Below are 21,711 nucleotides of genomic sequence, written 5' to 3' on the forward strand. Positions count from 1 at the left end.
GCATCATATAATCTTCAGATAAACTTTTAAATAAACTTTTGCTCAATACGAGGACTGTGGATTTTGTCCCCCATCATTAATATTGTAACTGCATTTGGAGGGTATCTTCTAACGGTCAGTATGAACAGGAGGAATGATTACAGCAAGTGAAACCTGTTTCAGCGTTCATTAGGGCACCTGACTATTAATTTAATACAGGCTTGAAAAATTGTGAACGCATCCTTTGAGGTTGCCAGTAGGGGCGAGGGAAAGCAGTGTACAGATGAGAGTTCTCACAAGTATGCTGTTGAAGTGTGTGTGTGTGTGTGTGTGGGTGAGAGAGAGAGAGAGAGAGACAGAGCACTGTGTAATCTGAACATATGGTATTAGAAAAGAATAATGGATTTGTCATTCTAAACCCCCCCAAACCCTCTTGAAATTGGCACATCTCCAGAGGTCATTTTAATGTTTCTATACAACACCACAAACAATTGTTAAAGCACATGTCAGAGGGAGGTGTGACATGAACGCACACATGTGGCTGAGCATGTGAACATGTGTGAATGTGTGCACCCATGCACCTGTGCTGACAGCTGCATGCCTTTCACTTCAGAAATGAAATGTATTTTTTCATGCGATCTATTCATTAATTTCTACCAGTGTAGTCCACGCGCTCACGTTCCTGCGTGGATGTATTTGTGGGCTCATCATTGGCCTCTCCAGACTTTCTCATCCTTTTATCCGCATCTTTATTTAGGAAAACCTGTGCTGTCAGGAGCAGGTTGTGTGTGAGCGTCTCCCAGCGTGCCTCCCAGCGAATGCTCTCCACACTGACACGTGTCTGTATGTGTTAATCACAGAAGTCTATTTCTCCCCCCCCATTCTGGCCTCCTCCAGACCTCCCATGGCTCTCTCCCTGTCTCCCTGCCCGGAGCAAGCGCAGCACAGGTGACACAAGGCGGCATGACTAGCATGCCACACATCCATCAGACAGTGAGAAGCAGCAGGCGAGAGCAAACCGAGCTAATTTTGAGAGGTTATTACTCAGAAGAAGCAGACTGTTCCGAGTTATACAAGAATCTGGTGTCTTTTTTTGTTTCTGATTGAAAAATAGATTAATTAGAAGTTTGGCATAATTACTTATTTCCCGGTGGCACTGTCTTGTAGGGGTTTTGTGTATTGTTCACAATATCTTACCCGCCAAGGTGACTACTTCTCTTACTTGTCAATATCTATTTTATCTGCATGCTAATGTCTGAAACACACTGTGTAATGGCCTATCCTGTTCGAGTGGGAGTAATGTGGAGGGTAATATCTCCTCTTTGACATCTGCCCTCTGCAATTCTGAGCTTATCCACCTCGCCGCAGTTCCCTGCCGTAGGCCCTGTAGCTCTGTCTGATGTCCGCTCACGCATACACCAGTACACTCCACACACACACGAGCATGCACGCTCGCACAAAACACGCACACACATACAGAATTCACTGCAATTAGAGTCATATGGTGTGAGTTTACCGCCTCCCACGATTCTAACCAATAAGGTCATTTTGTAGATGAAGAAAACAAATACTTACATCTCTGCAAGTTGCCCATTTCAAATGTACTCTGCAACCATTTCTTTTCTTTTAGCAAACAGTAAATTTTTATCCGTTTCATACTGTGTGTCCTCATCTCTCTCCATCTGCATTGCTGTTGTTTCATTAGAGTCCAAGAATCCTTATTTTCCATAAACATGCAGTAACTCATTTGTTTGAGAAATTAAATCTGAAACAAGAGAATAGAAACTCATGATAATGAGATAAAAATAGTGTTATAAGAATTAGAGAACAATGCGCACTTAATTGTGTATATTAAAAAAAATAAAATTATGTATTTTTTTTTAGTGTATTAATATGTATTTTTTTAATTTATGGTCCTCATTCTGCATTTTTACAGATTTGGCTGCTGATGTTTGGCTACAAAGATGTTTGTTTGTCTTGGCCATATAATTGAATACCATTAATGTAGCGGGTACTGCCTCATAGCCAAGAAATGGTTTGATCTTTGTTTAAAGTGTGTCAGCTTTTTAGCCCTATTAGTAGTTTGTTCTTCTTTGGGGTGTGTGCAAGGCACCAGGGAGACAGCACTTTAAAAGGTCACTAATGCACTCAGCCTGCTGAAGGGGAAAAAAGGCATGTTGGATGTTTGTTTGTGCTTTTTTATCTCTCTTTACAGTGAGTTCTCTGGAGATGCAGCGCTACAACATGTGAGGATACCATGGTGTGTGGTTTTTTTGTTTTTTTTTTCTTTACTGTGAGGGAGGAGAAGATGGAGAAAGAGAGAAACATTTACCGCATTGCATCCTGTCTGTTTCTGCCTGCAGCATGTAAGGGCAAACACTGGCCATGATCAGTCATTTGCGAAGAACGAAAATACAAGGAGAGTAGAGTGCAAGACGACAGATGTGGCAAGTTAAAGTCGGAGAAAAGCAATGAGGGTCAGAGGAGTCTGAAGTTATATGAGTCAACTTTCGTTCTGCGGTGGCCAGGAATATGTTGTCGCGGTATTGAACAAGTGTATACAACGCAGTGGAGCGGCAAGGCGGGGTCACGGTGTCACACAGTCTGAGGGTGGGCCTGTAGATAAGAGCCTGGGAGGCTCATCTCGCCCAGCTCTCCCCCGGCACAGGGACTGACTGCAGAGTACACCTGGCCTGGCAGCTTCCGACCATCCAGGGACAACTGGGAAAGGCTTCTTCCTTGTCCACAACCCAAACTGACAAAGGGAATCATGTGCGGTGGTAGGAGCAAACAGAGCAAGGTTGACAGTGTTAATGTGTGACTGCGCTATCATGCAGAGCATTGTGTGTACGTGTGTGCGTGTCTATGCATGTGCGTGCACGTATAGAAGCTCCAGGGCAGCAGGAGAAGGCCGGTCTACTAACAGCTGTCTGCTTTCCTAACCTTTGTGTTTGTCATACCAGGTTAAAGGCAGGGCATGGTAAGGAGAAAAGAAAATAGGTGAAAAAAAAAAGAAAGTGAGAGAAAAAGGTCAGGCTTGAACATAGAGAGAAAATGATAGTGCCAGAATTGTAAAAGTTACTGCTGTGGATGGAAACCTTTTCCTAACACTGAATTGGCTTCCAAAGTACTCTTGAGCAAAGTTCTTCCAACATTTTCTGCCCAAAGGGTGCTGCTGCGAAAGCCAGCTGTTAAAGGTGTAAAGATATATCCATTTTAAGAATAACTATCAAGATCACATTAATTAACACCTTAGTTTAATTAGCATAACACATAAGAGACCGGGATTTAGAGCATTGATGGCTTTTTTTTTTTTCTCACATGTGGTGTAATGTAAAGGCCCCTCACTTTAACTTCACCTAACTCAACTTATATTCACTCTCATTTTAAGCTCCTTGAAACTCGCAGAAGCCATTAAAATGACAAAAGAAGACATGCAGCACCTATTGTAAAACAGAAATAGATAAAATATGTACTGAAACAGCAGAAGCAGCCCTGTGTTTTGCGGGTGTGTAGCTTATGAAACAGCAGCCCATTTTCTGCCAGAGATTGGTTCAATTTTCTCTCATGAGGTGTGCAGGTGACACAAAAAAAATGCAGAAGTCGTCACACTCGCTCCTCCCTAAATGGCAAACATTCATCAACACCTGCAAGGTGCAGTGACAGGAGAAGCATCGAGAACACTGCTAAAATGTTAAAGAGTCGTTGTACAATCGACTTCACAACCACATTTAGGGAGAACTCTGGCCTAAAGTCCTTCTGTCCTTCTGTTACAGGAACTCAGGTCTCCATCTCGATTGCTGTTTGTGTGTCTCCTGTCAGAAAAATATAGTTTCTGGCCACATTTCAACATCCACATCAACACTGACTGTTTGGTACATCATATATACTTCAATTCTGATAGACCCATCCATGCCCTACGCTGCTGATTTCACAGATTTGACTTACTGATTCTGTTTGTTTAATTGGCTAATTTGTTGCAAAAACCATTAACTTTATTACTTTTTTTATTAGCCCAGCAGCGTCAATTGTGAGACCCACTTTGCCCATGAACCATGTTGTTATCTTTCACCAAGCGGATCCTATTTTGTCCAATGAAGAAGATAAAACCGTATCAATTTTACTTTTGCGTGTTTATTTCTTTCACCATCTGCCTTTGCAAGAAGCTTCCAAGTCAATGTGCGTTGAAGAGTAGCCACTTCCGGTTTAAGCTAACCATAAAATTTCTAACTAAATGTGACCTAGTGATGATCATTTCCGCTAGCATGTGATGAGCTTGTTATACACCATAGGGAAATGGATAAAATGATACAGTGAGGGTTGACTGCCCCCCTTAAGAGCAAAGTAGTACGGACCAAACACACCATCCAATGTCACATCCCATTCTTGCCAGGTCTGAGGAATGTCCAGTCCTTGACACTTGTCCAATCCAAGCTATCTCAAGCTCTCTCCTCCAGCTTCACGACAGCTAATCTCTCTTGACACCTCACACAGCCCCGACAGGGAATCACTCTACCCTGAAAACAATCCAGCCCTCCTCCCTCTCCACCCCAAATCGGTACCGGCTCCCCTCTCCTTCTGTCTGTCTTCCTTATATTTCTCTTTACCCTCTCTCTCCCTATCTATCCCTTCCCCATTACTTCTCTCTGTGGCCTACTCTTTCTTTCGTGTCTCCATCTGTCTTTGTCAAACCATATTCCGCTCCTCCTCTATCTCGCTCAATCTTTCCCTCCCCTTGTCTTTTCTCCTCCTTCCTCACTTCCTCGCCGGGTATATCACTCTGTTGATGAGAATCTGTAAGAAGACGCTGTGATTGTCGATTGAGGAATGGCCTGCATCTCCTTAAGGACTCGCCGGCGTTCACAAACTGCATTCGACACCATCGGCGGACGTCGCTAAAGTCGGGGGGGTCTTTATCTCTGTGCGCACCTTTGCAGATGAAGAACCGCTTCATAGGATCACTTTAGGATAGGAGCATAAACAGAAACATCTTTCCTTTAATACCCATCACCCTAAATATACTTTAAGGGTTTGACTTTTTGGAGAGAAGAGAGAGATGAGGGACTTTCTGACAGGATCTTTTTAATATTTGCACTGACAGGCCATTGTTAAAATTTCTTAGTTTAAACAGAACAAGAAACACACAATTCAAGTCATGTTGTTTGCACTGTAGTTAGTTAGTCTCACAGAGCAAATGAGATCCTTTACATATAATTTTCCCCTAATTAGAGTTATTTGGGATGCAAGAATTCTCTTGAGACAAGTGACTCAAAAAATCCCATTTATTATTTAAATGTATTCAACAATTCCAAAAGATAAGATAGACAAACATGTCATAGATTTCATTTACAAGCTGTTTGTTCTTCTCATCATATCTATAGAGACTCCCCACCCTACAGAGCACAATCTCATTGGCTGCTGAGTAAAATATCTGTCATTGGCTGTAGCACAGAATAACTCTGAAAAGAACGATGTAGCTATGGCACAGCACATGCTAAAATGCAGACACTCACTGGTACGCACAGATACATACATACATACATACATACATACATACATACTCACACGTGCAAACAAACACACACACACACACAGGCACACACACACACGCATACACACAAACGTGCAGTCATAATAGGCCAAGTCACTCACCCAATCAATTTCATTCTCAAGCAAGCTGTCAGGCCGCCATGTTGAGTAAATATTACCATAATGCCTGTGTGTCAGTGAATATGCAGCTAATGAATGGATGACATCCAGTGAAGCTCAGAGACACTGAAACAGAAAAATTGCCCACTCACTGTTACTGCGCCTTGACGCCCCCTCTACCCTCCCACCATCTCTCACTCACTTCTGACTCTTCCTCTGTCTTTTTTTTTTTTTTTTTTTTTTGTGTGACTTTCTCTCACTCGCCCTCCCGCTTCAGAAGCAAGATTTTTCTACTGTGCAAGAAGGCTTGAAGGTTGGCACAGCAGAGAAGAAGAAGAAAAGAACGGGCGTTCTTCAACTAGGTTACTTCAGAACCTGAAGTCTTTGCTGCATCACATGGCTGGTTGTGCCGAGTGGAGCATTTACATAAAACTAGAACATCGAAGAGACAATTTGAACTCTACTTTTAATCCAAACAGCAGCAGGACATTGTGTGTGTATGTGTGTGTGAACAGAGGGAGGTGGTTTGTGGAAAGGGTATTGTTTATATGAGATGTTTCCTCTTTTTTTTTTTTTTTTAAGATATATTGGAAGGTACAGTGCAGAATGTATTGTTATTCTCCACATGAACAATATATAGTTACCTTGCTGTACCCGGCGATGAAGGAAAAAACACCCACTGCCATGAAACAGTGACAGCCTTGAGTTAAAGATTTCTTTTTCCAGTTGTTAGATCTCTTAGCTGCATCACAAATAACATCTCACAAATCCGGTCGCTCAGTCAAACAGGATATCTTCACAAGGGACAAATATATTCTCTTTTTTTTTTTTTTTTTTTAATCTCATTTGTGTAGAATATTACGCATGTCTACGAAATAAAAACACAATCTAAGGAAAATTGCACGGAACAACACTACGAATTTCAGTCAATCGAGTCCACTTGACAGTACAGCTGACTGTTGCCACTGTGGAGAGAAGAGGTGAGATCATCCGCTTTTGCAGGGTTTTTTCGTTTTTGTTGTCGAGATTTCTGTGCAATGGAGCGGGGCAGAAGAGGAGAGACACTGAAAGCGAGGAGCTTCTGACACGTTTGCACTGTGGCGGAAAGCGCTGAAAACCAGCCCACCTCCACCCCACGTCCCACTCCTCCTACGCCTCCCGCCCAGCCCCTCTCAGTGTGTCCTCAGGAGGTTTTCGCATCCAGGCTCGGCTACAGAGCCTGGATGTCTTGGCTGATGGATACGAAGCAGAGGTGTCCGTGATGATGGAGAGAATTAGGAAAACTAGAAAGCATTCCGGCTTTTAACACACACACCCTTATCCCCCCTTTTTCCGTCATACAACTCTTTCTCTCAATCTCTTCCTGTCCTGACTGTCTCTGTGTCTGTCTTTTTCTCAGTCTGCGTAGAGGATGAAGCCAGAGAAGGTGCTGTACTTGTTGTTGTTGCCTCCATGGGCTTTGCCTCCGTCCAGTTTGATGTAAACCTCATCCCCTGCGTCCAGATGGAGGATGACGCTGTTGGAGGCGTAGTCATAGTTCTGGTCAGCGTCTTGGGCGATGGCGCTGGCTCGAACCTAAAGGGACAGGGACAAGACGAACAGGCAGGAGAGCGGGTAGGCGTGTTAGCTAAAGTACTTTTTATGACATTGGATTAATTAGTTTAGTTTTTCTAACACAACTATTACACAAATACTACTTTCATAGGTAGACAAATATTGCCATTTTAGAGACTCATTAAAAAGTATTTAGAGCTAGAAAGAGATCACGTATCCACATTTGTAATCTTAATATGTTCAAGATCTACATGAAAATACACATAATGACAGAAAATCATGATAGTTTTTAATTTAATGATTTATTTTTGGTTCAAGTAAGTGCGTACTTTTATTAAAAAATAGTGAATGTTTTCAAAATGTTCAAAAATACCCATCGCAGTGCTTAACAACTTGATTTAGATACACACCAAAACTGGGATTTGAGATATTCCATTAAATATTATTAATCAACTAAATTAAGTAATTAACTATTAAGACAACAAACGAGACTAAAACCATTCAAACAAAACATGAAAATATTATTTTCTTGGCAGAGGTAATGTCACTAATCTGGAAAATCACAGTGCTGTTAAATCACAAGAGGATGTTTTTGGGGACAGCCAAATAAAAACAATTTTTATAACTTTTACAATATTACATTTCAAGATTTTTTTTTTTTTTTTTTTTTCATTTTGAAGTTAAACAAGTTATAGGATATAACAACGGCACAAATATTTCTCTCAATTGATATTAAACCTACAGGAGCAACCAGAGGGTCAGTCAAATCTCAGGCCATTCTGTCAAGCAGATTTATGGTTTCAATCAAGTCAGTGGTCTTTCACAGAGGACCAAACATTCAGCCTGGGAACAAGAGGTCCACACACAGAGAACACCTCAGAAACTGAACAACAGGATGAACTTAACAGAGAAATCAATGAAGGACACCTACTGAATATAAGAAGACATTTGATAATGCATAGTGAGGAATTAAGAATCACTAGAGTGAGTTTGCATGATAAAAAAAAACCTTTATGTTTTCCTTTGTCTGTGTGTATTTGTGTGTGTGTGTGTGTGCATGTGTGTTCTGCCAGCTATAGGACATTTGGAGCAGTTTCTAAATAACCTGTCCTGGCTAATTAAGACCTCCACTGCAAACATGCTCTCTCTCTCTCTTTCTCTTTCTCTCTCTCCCTCTCTCTCTCTCTCTCTTGTGAAGAAGGTGTAACTGCAATACCAAACAGGTGCTGAACAATAGCTGTGTCGAACAATGAACATGAACAATGAGCGTGTGTTTGTGAACGAGAGAAAGAGAGAGAGAGACTAATACAGCGGTAGATTAATTGTTCGCGTTATCAGTAAATTTAGATCCGAAGTTGCAGTTTTTAAGACATCTGTTTGTAGTCTTTGCTAAATGAAAACTAAAGAGAGTGAGTAGAAAGTTAGGAGATATCAGCTGTGACATATAGTGAAGGTCATCGCCTGAATACCAGCATACAGTGTGTGCCTTTGTCTGCTGAGCCACCAGGCCTAATTAAATATGATTCTGCACAACAGTCATGAACTGTAACCTCCTTATTCCAGTGCAGTCTGGAAGTGTTTGGACAGTCACATGAAATATTTTCGTGTCGTTTTTCCTCCACATATTACATATAATTAAACAATAACTATAAGCTGCACATTGGCTGAACAGTGCAGGACTTGTCAGGATGTATGGCAACACTGCAGGACAATGATCCTAAACACACAGACAACCGAGGAGCTCCTTTCGGCCAAACAGCGGGGATGTTCTTGATTTGTCAAGTCAGTCACTTGATCTCATTTCAACTTATAATCCATTTCTGCAGACCAGGCTGAAGGCAAAAATCCCCCCAAAACAAACAAGAAGTGAATTTGGCTGCAGCCCAAGCTTGGCATATGCATCACGAGGGAAGATACCAAGTGTCTACTGATGTCTATGGGTCATAGACTGCAGACAGTAATTGACTGCAAAGGGTCTTGAACTAAACATCATCTGTATTTGCATTTATGCTAACTTTGGTCACCTAAAATTGGCTATAAGAGGGGTTACAGTTCCCAAACTACTCACCCAATATGGATCTTATATTAAAACTGAAAGTCACCACTTTAATCTAATAGGTATTGTTTCATTTTAAATCCAAGGTGCTATTGCACAGAGCCGAAACAACAAAATACTTCAGTCTGCATTGTATCTCAGCGCTATTAAACAGCTACTAACAGGGAGAACTGCATCAGACGTAACTGAAATGGAAAAGAATCGAACGAGAGGATCATTATTTTCTCTTGAGATGAAAAAAAAAAGAAAGCACTGTACAGTACATCCTTTAAAGTAGCCACTGGTTAAATAAGGCAATTAGTCACTTAGTTTGGTCAGTAAAGTTGAATCAAAATCAATAGTTTACGTGCATTTGAAGTGTTTTCTTGAGGCTCATTATCGGGTCTCCAAAGTCCATTGTGGCCCTTGCCTTGGCTCAGTGTTTGTCCACACAGCTTTAAATCGGGGCTTTTCGAGCGGGTGTCGACAAGCTGGCCCAACAGGCGGCATAGAGGATGCCCAATAATTAGTTGGCCTATTTAAGGAGTACACACAACAGGCATATTTACAAATGTGAGGAGAGGCCAGCTACTGACAGAGATCTCCTGCACAGAGAGCATCACTGTTGCCAAAATTAACAGGGTGCCTGGAACAGGTTCTCTTGACATTTAAACATATTAAAAATCATAAACTATATTTTTCTTTGCACAGTTGAAATCACATCAGTGATTTATTTAAAGAATCCATTCAATTAACAACATGCATGTTTGTTTGCTAGTTTTTCTTCTTAGTTTTGATTTTTTCTGTGTCAATCAACTCCATTAAAAGTCTTCTTCCTTTTGTCTTTTCTGCCATAGTAGCTATCACTGCTAATGCTAAAGCTTTAGCTCATCTTCTTTTCAGTCAAACAACCTGTTATTGGAAACATTAAAGCATGCAGAGGATGTGCAGAGGCGCAAAGTCTTATTAAAATAGAAGATGTACAGTAAAGCTTTCATGAACTAGATATCCGACTGTTTGAATCACTGTTACATGATACATATAATTGTATATTTTAAAGCTGTAAATGCTGTAAGAATAAAAAAAAGCCTGTGAGTGAAAGAAGAGCAGTCTTTAAGAGAAACATGCAGGAGTCTTAGGTGTTATACCCCTGAGCATCACAACGACAGACACATGAAATCAAAGACTTTCCTGCATCTCTGCTGTAAAAAGCATTGAAGTGTTAAGGTGCTGTATCTGTAACACTTTATTTTGAACCTGCCTACAGAATTCAAGGTAACATTGCATTACTCAGCATGTCTTTACAAGGCTTATCTTAACTGTCATATAGGTGGGGACAGCAATTCTGCTAATATCCCCCAAAAGTCAACATATCAAGTGTTGCCGCAGTGTTTCTCTGTGTCAAAAAAAAGAACAACAACTATTCAGCTGCTTTATGACAGCTGCTATTATTAATATGTGGCATTGATTTTATATGAGTCAACAGTAAATACAGGATGGACTGCAAAATATTTCTCAAAAGTTTAATTCTAATAAAAATGTTGGAATTTTAATGGCATTTTTCTCCCCCTTTTCACTTGAATTATTATGTTCAGGCCAATATTGAGCTGGATTTCTTCTGAAGTCCTCCTGCAGCCCATCAGACGCTCAATTCTCTGAATGATTTTCAAAGAGAGAAGAACTGTTCTTTGCATTACCTTCAGCTCGCGGCATTGAATTATGGAGCAAGGTTGGCTCTTCCTCAGCCTTCTTAACAACACTATTGTCGGTGATTTAAAAAAAAAAAACTTGAAGAAGAAAAGGGATATACAAGACTTTTAGAGTGAGCTAGATGGATTTAAAAGAACATCGAGCACGGACACAGCACTTAGAGTAACATTTGTTCAAAGAATTATTATTATTAACAGCAACATTTTAGTCCTAATGACCTTCCTCGGGCTGCGTAATGAGCAAGGTAAACTTTGCTATATCTACAAAATCACCCGGCAGAGGTGTGGTTTCTAATTAGTAACGGAAAGATGAGACAGACGGAGTTGAGAAGAGAAGGTTCGTCTTTAACTTTTTAACAATATATATAATATATGCGCAATGGAAGTCACATTGGTATGAAATGTGCAAGTGATGTAAAGGCTAATCTGGATAATGAAATTCTGAGGAGAGGTTTTAAGATGCAGGAGTAATATATGGAATATTGTACTTTTTTTATTGTTTATCCTCCTGATTAAATCTAGCGCAGCTCATATCGATGTGCAAACAAAGCCTCCTGTTCTGATTCTGACGCCGGCGTCCAGTGCATATTAATATTATATGATGTGCCCCCAGTGAGCTAAGTCAACACCATCTTATTAGAGGGTTACCGCTTTGGCTTGGTGGGGGAGTGGGTGATGATGGCTCGGTAGGATTTGTCAGCAGGGATTTTAATGAAACTTTATCAAAATATTTATTTTGCAGGTGTTCACACAGAACCTGGGAACCTCTGGCAATGTCACAGATGTGTAATATAGCTTAAATTATCCTCTTCATTTGCTCTTTAAGGATCTAAATTTAAGATATCCTCAAGAGCATGGACATGGGGGGGGAGGAGGAGGACAATACTATACAAATATCACATTTTCCTTTAGCAGAGACAGAACGAACAAAGCCCTGGTGAAAGTAAACTTCCCTGAGACCCTTATACTTCCACAATAATATTATTTTTGTTTTGTTTCTATGCTCGAATGGTTTTTTATCCCCATCTGAGACTAACTGCCTCCCCCGTTTGCTTTCAATGATAAGCATGCATGAATAAAACCTCTGACTATTTTTGAAATAATGATCAGGGAGTTCCTATCGGAGCTTGCTTGCTTTCTTTTTTTTTTTTTTTTTTTTGTCTCTACTGCACACAAGGCACTTGTTAGGGATATGAGCTAGAGGTTCAAATGCAGGGTACGGCAGATGTATAGCGAGAGATGAGCAGGACAAACAGCCAACTGGCAGCGCGTGACCTTGACACAGAATATGTAGAGGAACTTTGACAAGACAAACAAAGCATGAGGCCGTAAGCGCCAGCTCTAGTGATGGTAAATGAGGTGTCAGGCGATGTTGTCTTCCTTGTGGCTGCTCGTGCGTGTTTGCATCCGTCATATCGTCAACGTGATGGCTTTGATTGAATAATATTCTGAGTGGAGACACAGAAAATTCAAGTCTGCGCTCGGGCTTAATAGATGATGCGCGCCCGGAAAAGTGAAGTGTGGGTTGTTTCAACTCGTTCACTGCATGACTGTGAGTATGAACGTCACAGTAATCAATAATGACTGTGTTTATGTGAAGCATCTGCTCTATAAGAAGAATTTATGGTACGTTTTAAAATACTGACTGTCCCTGCTCCTCAATAAAGTGGGATTTCTTTTACAATAAGCTTTTATTTAAAAGGCAGTTTGCATTCAGCAGCTGTAGTGTGCAGTGTTGGATGGTTGGCTGTGCGTTACAGTACCTCTAAGCTTCTGTTCTAAACCTTTATTAAAATACTGTTTATATTAAAATCATGAAAGTTTGAAGTCCGCTGTGTATCTGTTATGTCTGGTGTAGGAGGAGCCTGTAACGTCTCGCTGGGACAATGATCTTACAAGAGGCTTTGTCACCGTGACAAGGACATGTCTCCAGGCTTCTCCGACTGGGATTTGTTGACTTGATGTTGAGCCTCCATTTTGGATCAACGAGTCTATTGGTCCTCTTTAAATCAAAGTGTACTGCCATCTAATTGTGTTTGAACATTCCAGCCGTGAACCGCATGCTTAATAGCAGCTTAGATAGCGTGCCACCGCTGTTGAGCCCGGTCCAACATTTGACTGCACCACACACACACACACACACAAACACAGTGACAGAGAGACATATACATTCATTCACATGCATCTCCGTGCACACACGTATACACACGAGAGGCAATTTTACTCAAATAATGAGAACAGGAAGCCACGATGGGCTGCAAGAGAATTGTTGTCAGAAAGCGTGGGGTCTCCCATGTGTTACGGGTTTATTTTGTCGGAGGGACCTAAGTGAAAACATGATAAGAGGAATGAAATGGTAACAGGAGATTTGCCATCTGTCAGAGGAGAGTAGAAAAAGGCCTCCTGAATTAATTTCACCAGCTGTTCTCTTTGTACCTGCTCAGCCTCCTTTGAAACTGGATGACTTAACTGCACAAACCTCTCGCTGTTTATGAAATTGCTTACAGTACTGCTAAGAGGTGAGTCTGGTGTCAGGTATTAGTTCATCAGTTTATCCCGTGTACCACCGATACATGATCCAAAACGCTGCAGGGAAAAAAGGGGGCCGGAACAACAGCGTCGCAATTCAGCAGAGGCAACAAAGAGGATGACATCAAGACAGCTTCTCCTGAAAGAGCCACTGAAAGAGGCTTGACAAGGGGGGGGGGGAGAAAAAAAAAAAAAAGTGATGGAAAAAAGAGGCATCAACTTTGACCTGCAATCCAGCCACTCTTTTCTTTCTTGTGTCTGACTCATCACGCTCAGTTAATTACTGAGGTAGACAGCGCTGTCTGCCTGGAGTCCCAACACCAAAAAAAACTGCAATCATTGCTCGCAGCATTGTGTGAAAAGAGACTTTTGCTGGAAAATTTTCAACCTTTGTTCACACTAAGCCTGTTTTTTCAGCGTGCTTCCTATTAACCTTGAGGCACCGTGCATCATGGTTTAAGATTTTCCTTTTTCATTTTTTTATTTTTTTTTTAAAGCACTCCTCTAAAATGAGGCAAAGTAATTTTCTGTGTAAGTGTTGGATGAGAAGCAGGCTGTCAGCCTTGCTGTGATATGTATTTTTCATACAGTAGCCGATTCATCCTCTCTTACTGGGGTGATTGTTGATGTCTTACCATATTCATTTTAGGGGGGGGGTGGGGTGGGGCGGTTAAACACATTGAGTTATGTAGCAGACTGTGAGTCATTTAAAGCCATTGACTGAGAGAGGATAATTGTGGGTATCACTGACGACTGAATTTCGGGGGGGATGGCTAAATGTCAGGGGCATGGGGAGCTAAGGAGAGAGAGATGTTTGCATAAGAGGGCCAGGGGCACTTGTCTATCTCCCATATGGCCCTCATTATAATGAAGAAGCCTTGTGAGTCAACACCATAGCATCCTTGAGTCAGCCAGCCACAGGAGACAATCCATAGCCTATTTTAGACCATATGTTTTTGGTCTCACAGTACATATGGGACATTATAGCAGTATTTCATGAGCTACTTAATGTGAGATGCCAGCACAGGGAGTGTGTGCTGGTAGGTTCTAATGGTTCTCAATTTGAGGGTCTCAATGTAAAATGTTTTGAAGTAATCGAATTATTACAGGCGAGGAGTGGGCCGTTTTCAAGCAAGTTTTGAAACTTCACCAATAAATGATAGATTTTCTTCCCTGTGCTAGCAGATGACAGCCCGATGTCATCTTGACATTTCCAATCTGTGTGGTATTTCCTAACAACATGGGCCAATCTTCATTTAATAGCCCTCGCACCTAATTAGGCTAGCTCTAATGTTCCACTCGGCAGAGTGTCAAATCCAATGTCCAATTACACAGCAGATCAAGGCCAAAGGTCCGCCTCCACTACCTCTCTGGCTGATTATAGAAGAAGTGCCTCGGTATACATCACAAGGAAAAAAAATGGGTCTGTCAAAAAGAAGAAAAAAAAAAGGAAAGAGACACACGTACATAAGGAGATCAATACCAAAGGCAAAGAGGCTGAGGGACAGAGGGTGGCTCTCTCAAACCCTGCCTGTCTATTTCAGACAGAGTCTCTCTGTTACACCAGGCAGACACACAGAGGCCTCTCAGTGCTGAAGTCAGACCATGATGAAGAATAGCAGGTCAGAACATTACCAGAATGTTAAATCAATCAAGTCTAAGTATTGCTGTATCTGGGTGTCACAGTACTGAATAATAACGTTGTAGATGTGTCTACTGCTTGCAATGGTTGCTCACATTTTTATACTTTGATTTTGAGACCAATAAATATTAAAATATGTCAGTTTTTAACTTGTAGGGAAAAAAAATCAACAAAGACCACAACCCACCCTGAGTGAAAATATATTGAATGGAATCTGTTTTTGTCATTCACACCTTTTCTTTAGAGCATATTGTCAATATGTCAATAGTCACATCAAACAGAGCAGTCCTTCATCCAGATGGCTCAGCTCCCTATGTTTAATGTCGGGACTGACACCACATGTGAAGCACACAATGCGTGGGTTTCACCTGGATACACAGCAATAGGATAAACAGTCTCCATGTGCACCAGAGCTGAAGACCCCCTGGAGGTGTCTTCATGGGCAGACTGAGGCGATTGGTTTGACAGGGACAAAATGACACGCAACTGAGCTAACTTGAGCAACACTGTAGGGTGGAGAAAAGAAAAAAAAAAAGAATCTTTCCTTCCTTGAAGCGAGGTGAGCACAAAAACAAAATCTAAGAAAAGGAATGGGATGCTCTAACTGAATCTGTCATAGTGCAATGCATCACTTGAGAGCAATGAAGAATATTGATGGCACTGTGTGTTAGCAAATCGATTCTGTGATATCGCAATCCGGGTACTCTTCTGCTGCACAAGTTTTCCTTTTAGGTTGAAAACTTTCTGCACTTTTAGAAAGGTGAGCTCCTGTAGGCCCGACATAGAGGAGAGATGGAGGGCAGTGCACAGTTGGGGTGGGTTGAGGCAGCGGGTTAGGAGGGTGGGGGTGTGTGTGGTGTGTGTGTGGGGGGGGCAAGCATGAACATACGCGTGTGTGTGAGCATGTGCGAATGTGTGTGTGTGTGAGAAGGAGACTGCAGTGGTAATTGCTAGGAAGAGCCATGTGCACGAAGGACGTTGAAGCTTATTAAAGGAGGAGACAGAGTGATTATTCACTATGGTCCTCTTGAGAGACTGACGCTGAAGTCATTGCTTTTAATTAACTCTGAAACGGTTTTGCGGATTAATAACAATATTAAGAAGGGAACGGAGAGGAGAAGCGCAAACACATCCTGGATCTGGTTCAAGCTTTTTAATTACAATTAAATAGACTGGATGGCACAATAGCACAATAACTATGTCCTCTTTTCTTTCTCTCCCCCCATTCTACAGCGTCCAATGAATTTGTCTTCATTGTCACTGCCTCCTCTGTCAAGACATATTCAAGTTAAAGCAAAGCATTGATTTACTGGGGGAAGTTTAGGATTGGTTGGAATATTTGGCACATGAGTAAAAAAACAGGCGATGAAGAAGCCAGAAGAGTGTGCAGAGAGGAAGCAGATGAAATGTGCTGTGCTAAAAATAGATTTCTTATTTGTTTGTTTTCCAGGAAGCTCACTTTTTTTGGTCTAGCTCAAAAAAGTGTCAAAGTTCTGGGGACAATGCTGTGTTTCTTCACCAAGAGAAAAGAGGAAGAAGAAGATGGGGAGAAGAAATAAAGTAACCCGTGGATGTTGATGTTAGACAGCTTGTAAGAACCCCTGGAGTGGGAGGAGCACATGCTGGGGTGAAACAGCACTGCAGGGCCTGGAAACCCACCACTTCACTACAGCCAAAAGATGATAAAATACTAGGATTGTCTGCAATTCCCTGGCCTCCCCTGTCCCAACACACAGTGTAGCTTTTTGCAGCCTTAATGAGCTGAGGAAAGCACCAGTGTGACTGTAGGAGCTTCAGTTCGACTCACAGCACTTCATCAATGATGTAGCATAACTTGGCCTAACATTTATAACCATTCACAGTCATTTGCACAGACTAAGGCTCTGGGGCCTTCTCCATCAGCCAAGCACACAAACTAATAAACACCACAGCGAGTCAACTACACATTTATGTATAAGCTGTGCATAGCACAGAGGAAGACAGAGGAAGAGAAGCAGTTACCACTTTATAAACATTACACGAGTCTCTGGAGATGCACATTTTGTGCATCTAACTTAAGTACCTCCACACCCTCCTCTTGGGAGCACAATGAAGCGGGAACAGAAGGCGTTTTATAGGAACATATGTTCTTCTTCCCCTATTATATATCAATGCTTTTACGCCCACCCATAAACATTACTGTTGAGTGAGACCTTATATATAGAAAGCGATTGCTGTAACTCTCTTTTTCTTGCCGGGTGTGAACTTGGCGAGGGTAAAAGAATTAACCTCTAGCTGCCTGGTGAGTGTGCAGGTTCAAGCCACTGAGCCGGTGCCAACTACTAATATATCTCTAATCTGCACATATCATGGTCTCAGCACTTGTAAGGTTCAGACCCCAACAGCTTCCTGCTTTAATCAAACTCTGTGCTTATTAATTGGCATGTTTAATTTTAAATATACAACTTGGGGGAGTGGGAGTATTAAAAAGTGTGTAAATGAAAATTAACCAAATTTTAGATTATTTATCATCACAAATGCCAGTATTATGATGTGAGTGTGAAATAGATCTGAGAGGCTGCTGAGCCATGATGTCATATGACAGCTGTAGGATCAGATTTGGTGGATTTTTAGTCATATTTATTATTTATTTCATCTCATTGCAGAGCTGTGTGGTTATGAGTGTAGAGGAAGCTGAAATACAGTAAACTATTCATGTATTCTCTCGTCAACTTTGAGTGAGAAAAAAAATGTCTTGTCACCGGCAGCATTTCTTGTTACATTAATGAATTTCTATGACTTTTTGAACAAAGATGAGGGTGTAAAGAAATATGGTGCAGCTAAGCTTGTGAACCATACAGTTATAAATAAAGAAAAGCATGTCAATGTGTGAAATGAAATGCCGGCAACACCTTAACCTCTACTTTCTTGTGGTTTTTTTAATCATATGTTACACTTTAACAGAGAATTTAACTTGAGTAAGCATTTATAAAGTAGCTATTGAAATTCTGCATGTCCACTGATGGCTGAAATTACAGTATCCAATGTGAAAGCTGCAAAAAAAAAAGACAAACTTGATACTGTAGCATCTTTTTCCAAACTTGACAGCTTGCTTCTTTGCTGATCTGTTTTCTTTACATGAACACATCTGTATATTAAATGTTTGTTATGATACAGGCAAGAAAACTGTGTGGCACAGTTGTAGCAGCTGTGAGCAAACAATAACTGCAATAACTGTAGTGTAACATCCATCTTTTTTCCTCTTTTTTTTTTTTGTGTGCAGGCAAACCGTTTTTCAGAGCCACTTTGAAGATAAGAGATCTGACGGCTGATCGGAAGGCTGTAAACTACACTGGCACACATTACCCAACCTGAGAGGACCCTCCGGGGCGCGAAATAAAATTAGAGCCCCATTAAAACGATGCATCAAAGAAGCCCAAAATAGATCACGTAGACGTCCCAATGCATTTAAAAAAGACTGCAAAAGAAAGATGGATGCAGCGGCGGACAGACAACATAATCCAGTGTACAAACAGGTATGGTCAAATATTTTTAGCCATAATTTCTAATATTTCCCTTCACTCCTGCAGCGCAGACACCAAAGTTCACGCTAAATGTTATATGAGTGATTTAACGAAAAGTAATTGGGTGTGTACACTTCGAAACAGTATATAATAATAATTAATGATGACGGTGATGATGATGTGTGAGAAAACTAAACTATAATGACTTATAATGATAAAACAAAAGGAAATGCCTAGCAACTGCGTCTTACATTCATTCTCTAAGCTTTCAAATATTGGAAACTCCAGAAATTTCGTTTTCATCATCATCACTCCACCGTAAGTCAGCACTCGGGCACAAACTGCCATTAAATTACCATATATTAATCACAATTCACAGAATAAAATAAAAAGGGCACGGCGACTGCTTTTAAAAAAGGCATAAACAACGACACGGACCCTCTGCTCAGCCCAAACTGTGACCGTCCTTTGGATCGCGGGGCGCGGCAATGTCAGGACGCATCAGGCGAAGAGGGGACGCGGTTTGCAACCAGTCAACACATCTTTATCTCCAGGCGCGCTGGGTGCCACAGCTGTGCGCTCTGGGCTTTGGAGGCACACGGCAGATGCGCACACTTGCCTCACAATGTCACTTTTTTTTTATTCACGGGCTTTATATATAAAAAAAAAAACAGCTTCTAATGGAGGGATTTTTTTTAAGAGAGACACAATAGAGGACACAAGCGGGGAGAGGAGGAGAGTGAGCATCAGAGGAATCAGGTGTGCGTTTTACTCAGGATAGAAAACTCACAGAAAAAAGTTTCAAACCACTAACCTGGCCGTTTTTGCAAAGGTCTGCCCACATGCTGGTGCCGTCCCCTCCTCTCATCAGCACATGGTAGATGAAGAAGTATGTGCCCGGTATGCTGCAGATGAACTTGCCTGAAATGCCATCATAGTTGTTGCCTAGGTTGGTGACCACGTCGTCAAACTTGAGGATCTCGTAGCCTTCGTGGGGGTTCTTAAGCCCTGCATAGAAGGCCACCCGAGGCACCGTGCTGTAGGTGGCCGTGCTGATAGCTCCGTCCCCCCCAAGACCCAAAATCCCAGTCCTTCCCTGATCCCCTCTGTCACCAGGAGGGCCCGCTGGTCCAGGTGGCCCAGGTTCTCCCGGTGGTCCAGGTGGTCCGGGCTTGCCTGGCCTGCCAGGCTTCCCCTGTGGGCCCTGCAGTAAAGTGGAAGGTGGAAGCACATTGCTGTGGTCGCTCAACGCCTCTGCCTCAGCCTGGAGACCGGTGGAGCTGGTGCTGCTGGCCGGAGTGCCCTTGTTCAGGTAGGGGTCGCACACCATACGACAGGTGCCCAGCATCTCATAGTGACTGGCATCTGTACCCACAGAGCTGACGAGCACGGGTATGAGCACCACCAGCACCAGGACCAGCATAACCCCTACGGCAGCCGCCACCAGGGTCTTCCTCCCGATGCTGAGTCGGGGAAGGGGCTGCGCTGCCAGCGTGGGTCTCCCGGGGGCGGAAATGGTGACTGGTTGGTGTGGGGAGCCTGTCACCGAGGAAAGGGATCCAGAGATCCCGAGAAGAGTTGCAAGAGGAGTGGAGAGTGTGTGAGGGTGAGACAGAGACCCACATACACTTGATACACCTCACTGCTCCGCTCAGTCACACTAAAGTAGGCAACCAGTCACTCACACATACAAAAAGACTTAAGGAAACCCAAGCATACACAGGGAGACATTCAGTGCGTACTTACAAACACAATCTGACTTGTGAGAAGAAGCAAGAAGGATGCAGAGCCCAGAGGAATGGAGTGAGAGACAGAGGGAGCGAGACACACAGAGAGAGAGAGAGAGAGAGAGAGAGAGAGAGAGAGAGAAAATGGTGAGAGTGGGTGAGTGTGAGAGATACAGAGCAGCGACTGGATCTGTGTATGTGTGTGTGTGTGTGCGTGTGTGTATGTGTGGTGAGTTTGTGGTGCCGGATTCTCAGGCTTGGCTTTTTATACGGCAGTAGCAGCAGAGCCTCCCCCCCCACACCCCCACACCCCCACGGCCCCCCGCCCCTCTGCTCCCCCATCGAGTGAGAGGTTGGTGTGGTTACGTCCCCTTCTCTCTCTCCGGCTCACTCAGACGAAGGACTCTCATCACATTGCATTCCTTTCTGCCACTCTCCTGAACCACCGAGGAACCAACACAACCCCCCTTGACCATCTTGCTCCCCTTCTTTCATCCCTCTCTCTCTTTTTTTTTTTTTTTTTTTTTTTTTTTTTTTTTTTACTTTTCCTTGCTCTCCCTCGTTTTCCCCACTTTTGATGCCGTTTCTCACTCCCTTGCTTTCTCGTCTCTCTCATCAGCATCCAGCCTCTAAAAATAAAGATGGAGCTGTGGAAAGTCAATCTTTTTTTTTTCTTTTCCTGGAGGTGGGTTCTAGAGATTCATGCATATATGTGCACAGACACAAGACAGCACTTAAATCTGCTATGCCAGGAAATGCTAACAGCCTGTCAAATAAAAAAAAGGTGCTAATTACAAAACTTAATGCCAAGAATGAACTCACAGGCCAATAATCTGAACTGTGTAACACAAATAAAACACACAACCACACATGTAGAAGAACTGTTTGAGAACTTTTTGAAATAATCTTGGCAGTATGTCATTCAAAGAGACTTTTTAAGGTTAAAGACAGCCAGCGTCCCTCTTTCGGGGCCACCAAAATTGATGCTCTTCTGCTGTTATTTAGTTTATTTTTTATTTATGGTTTTTTGATGGGACAGATACAGTCTGACATAGACACTGCTAGTGTTTATAGCGGATGCTAATGCAACACCTGTCCCTAGAAGGGCTTTTGTGAAAGTAAGAGATTAAAACAGTGAGGTAAAAAAAAGTAAAATTTAGCAGTAACATAGCTACAAAAAAACTAGACTAAATTTCAACTGATCAGGTGGCGAGTTCCTGGACTTTGCTCCTTTCACAGAAAAAGCTTTTCTGAGCAAAAGATGTTTTGCAGAATGAAACTTTACAGTCGTCACTTGAAGCTGCTCCGGTGGATCTGCTGCAGCTCTGTTGTCTCTTGATGCAGAAAGGCGAAGAAGCAAGTCCATTTAAATATTTAAACATTT

The 21,711-nt window shown here is 42.1% G+C and overlaps 1 protein-coding gene and 1 long non-coding RNA gene across 4 annotated transcripts in view; one reads left to right on the plus strand and one right to left on the minus strand.

Moving 5' to 3' along the window:
- The window catches only part of LOC137201139 (uncharacterized), a 48,835-nt gene extending 46,403 nt beyond the window's left edge, over positions 1-2,432 (plus strand). Inside the window, exons 5-6 of one of the 3 annotated variants that reach the window (XR_010932133.1) lie at positions 2,195-2,239; positions 2,343-2,432. This is a non-coding gene — a long non-coding RNA (uncharacterized lncRNA). Of the gene's footprint in view, positions 1-876; positions 1,007-2,194; positions 2,240-2,342 lie in introns of those variants that run through there. The other 2 variants (XR_010932135.1, XR_010932134.1) reach the window with 2 other exon arrangements.
- Positions 2,433-5,243: 2,811 nt separating this feature from the next.
- On the minus strand, positions 5,244-20,613 carry c1ql1l2 (complement component 1, q subcomponent-like 1-like 2). Its single transcript, XM_067616039.1, has 2 exons — positions 19,415-20,613; positions 5,244-7,203 (listed from the first exon to the last, which is right to left on the minus strand). Exons 1-2 carry the CDS (start codon positions 20,021-20,023, stop codon positions 7,024-7,026), a joined length of 789 nt encoding a protein of 262 aa, XP_067472140.1. The 5' UTR covers positions 20,024-20,613; the 3' UTR covers positions 5,244-7,023.
- Positions 20,614-21,711: the final 1,098 nt, after the last annotated feature.

The sequence above is a fragment of the Thunnus thynnus genome, chromosome 17 (genome assembly GCF_963924715.1).
Source record: "Thunnus thynnus chromosome 17, fThuThy2.1, whole genome shotgun sequence".
Taxonomy (NCBI): Eukaryota; Metazoa; Chordata; class Actinopteri; order Scombriformes; family Scombridae; genus Thunnus; species Thunnus thynnus.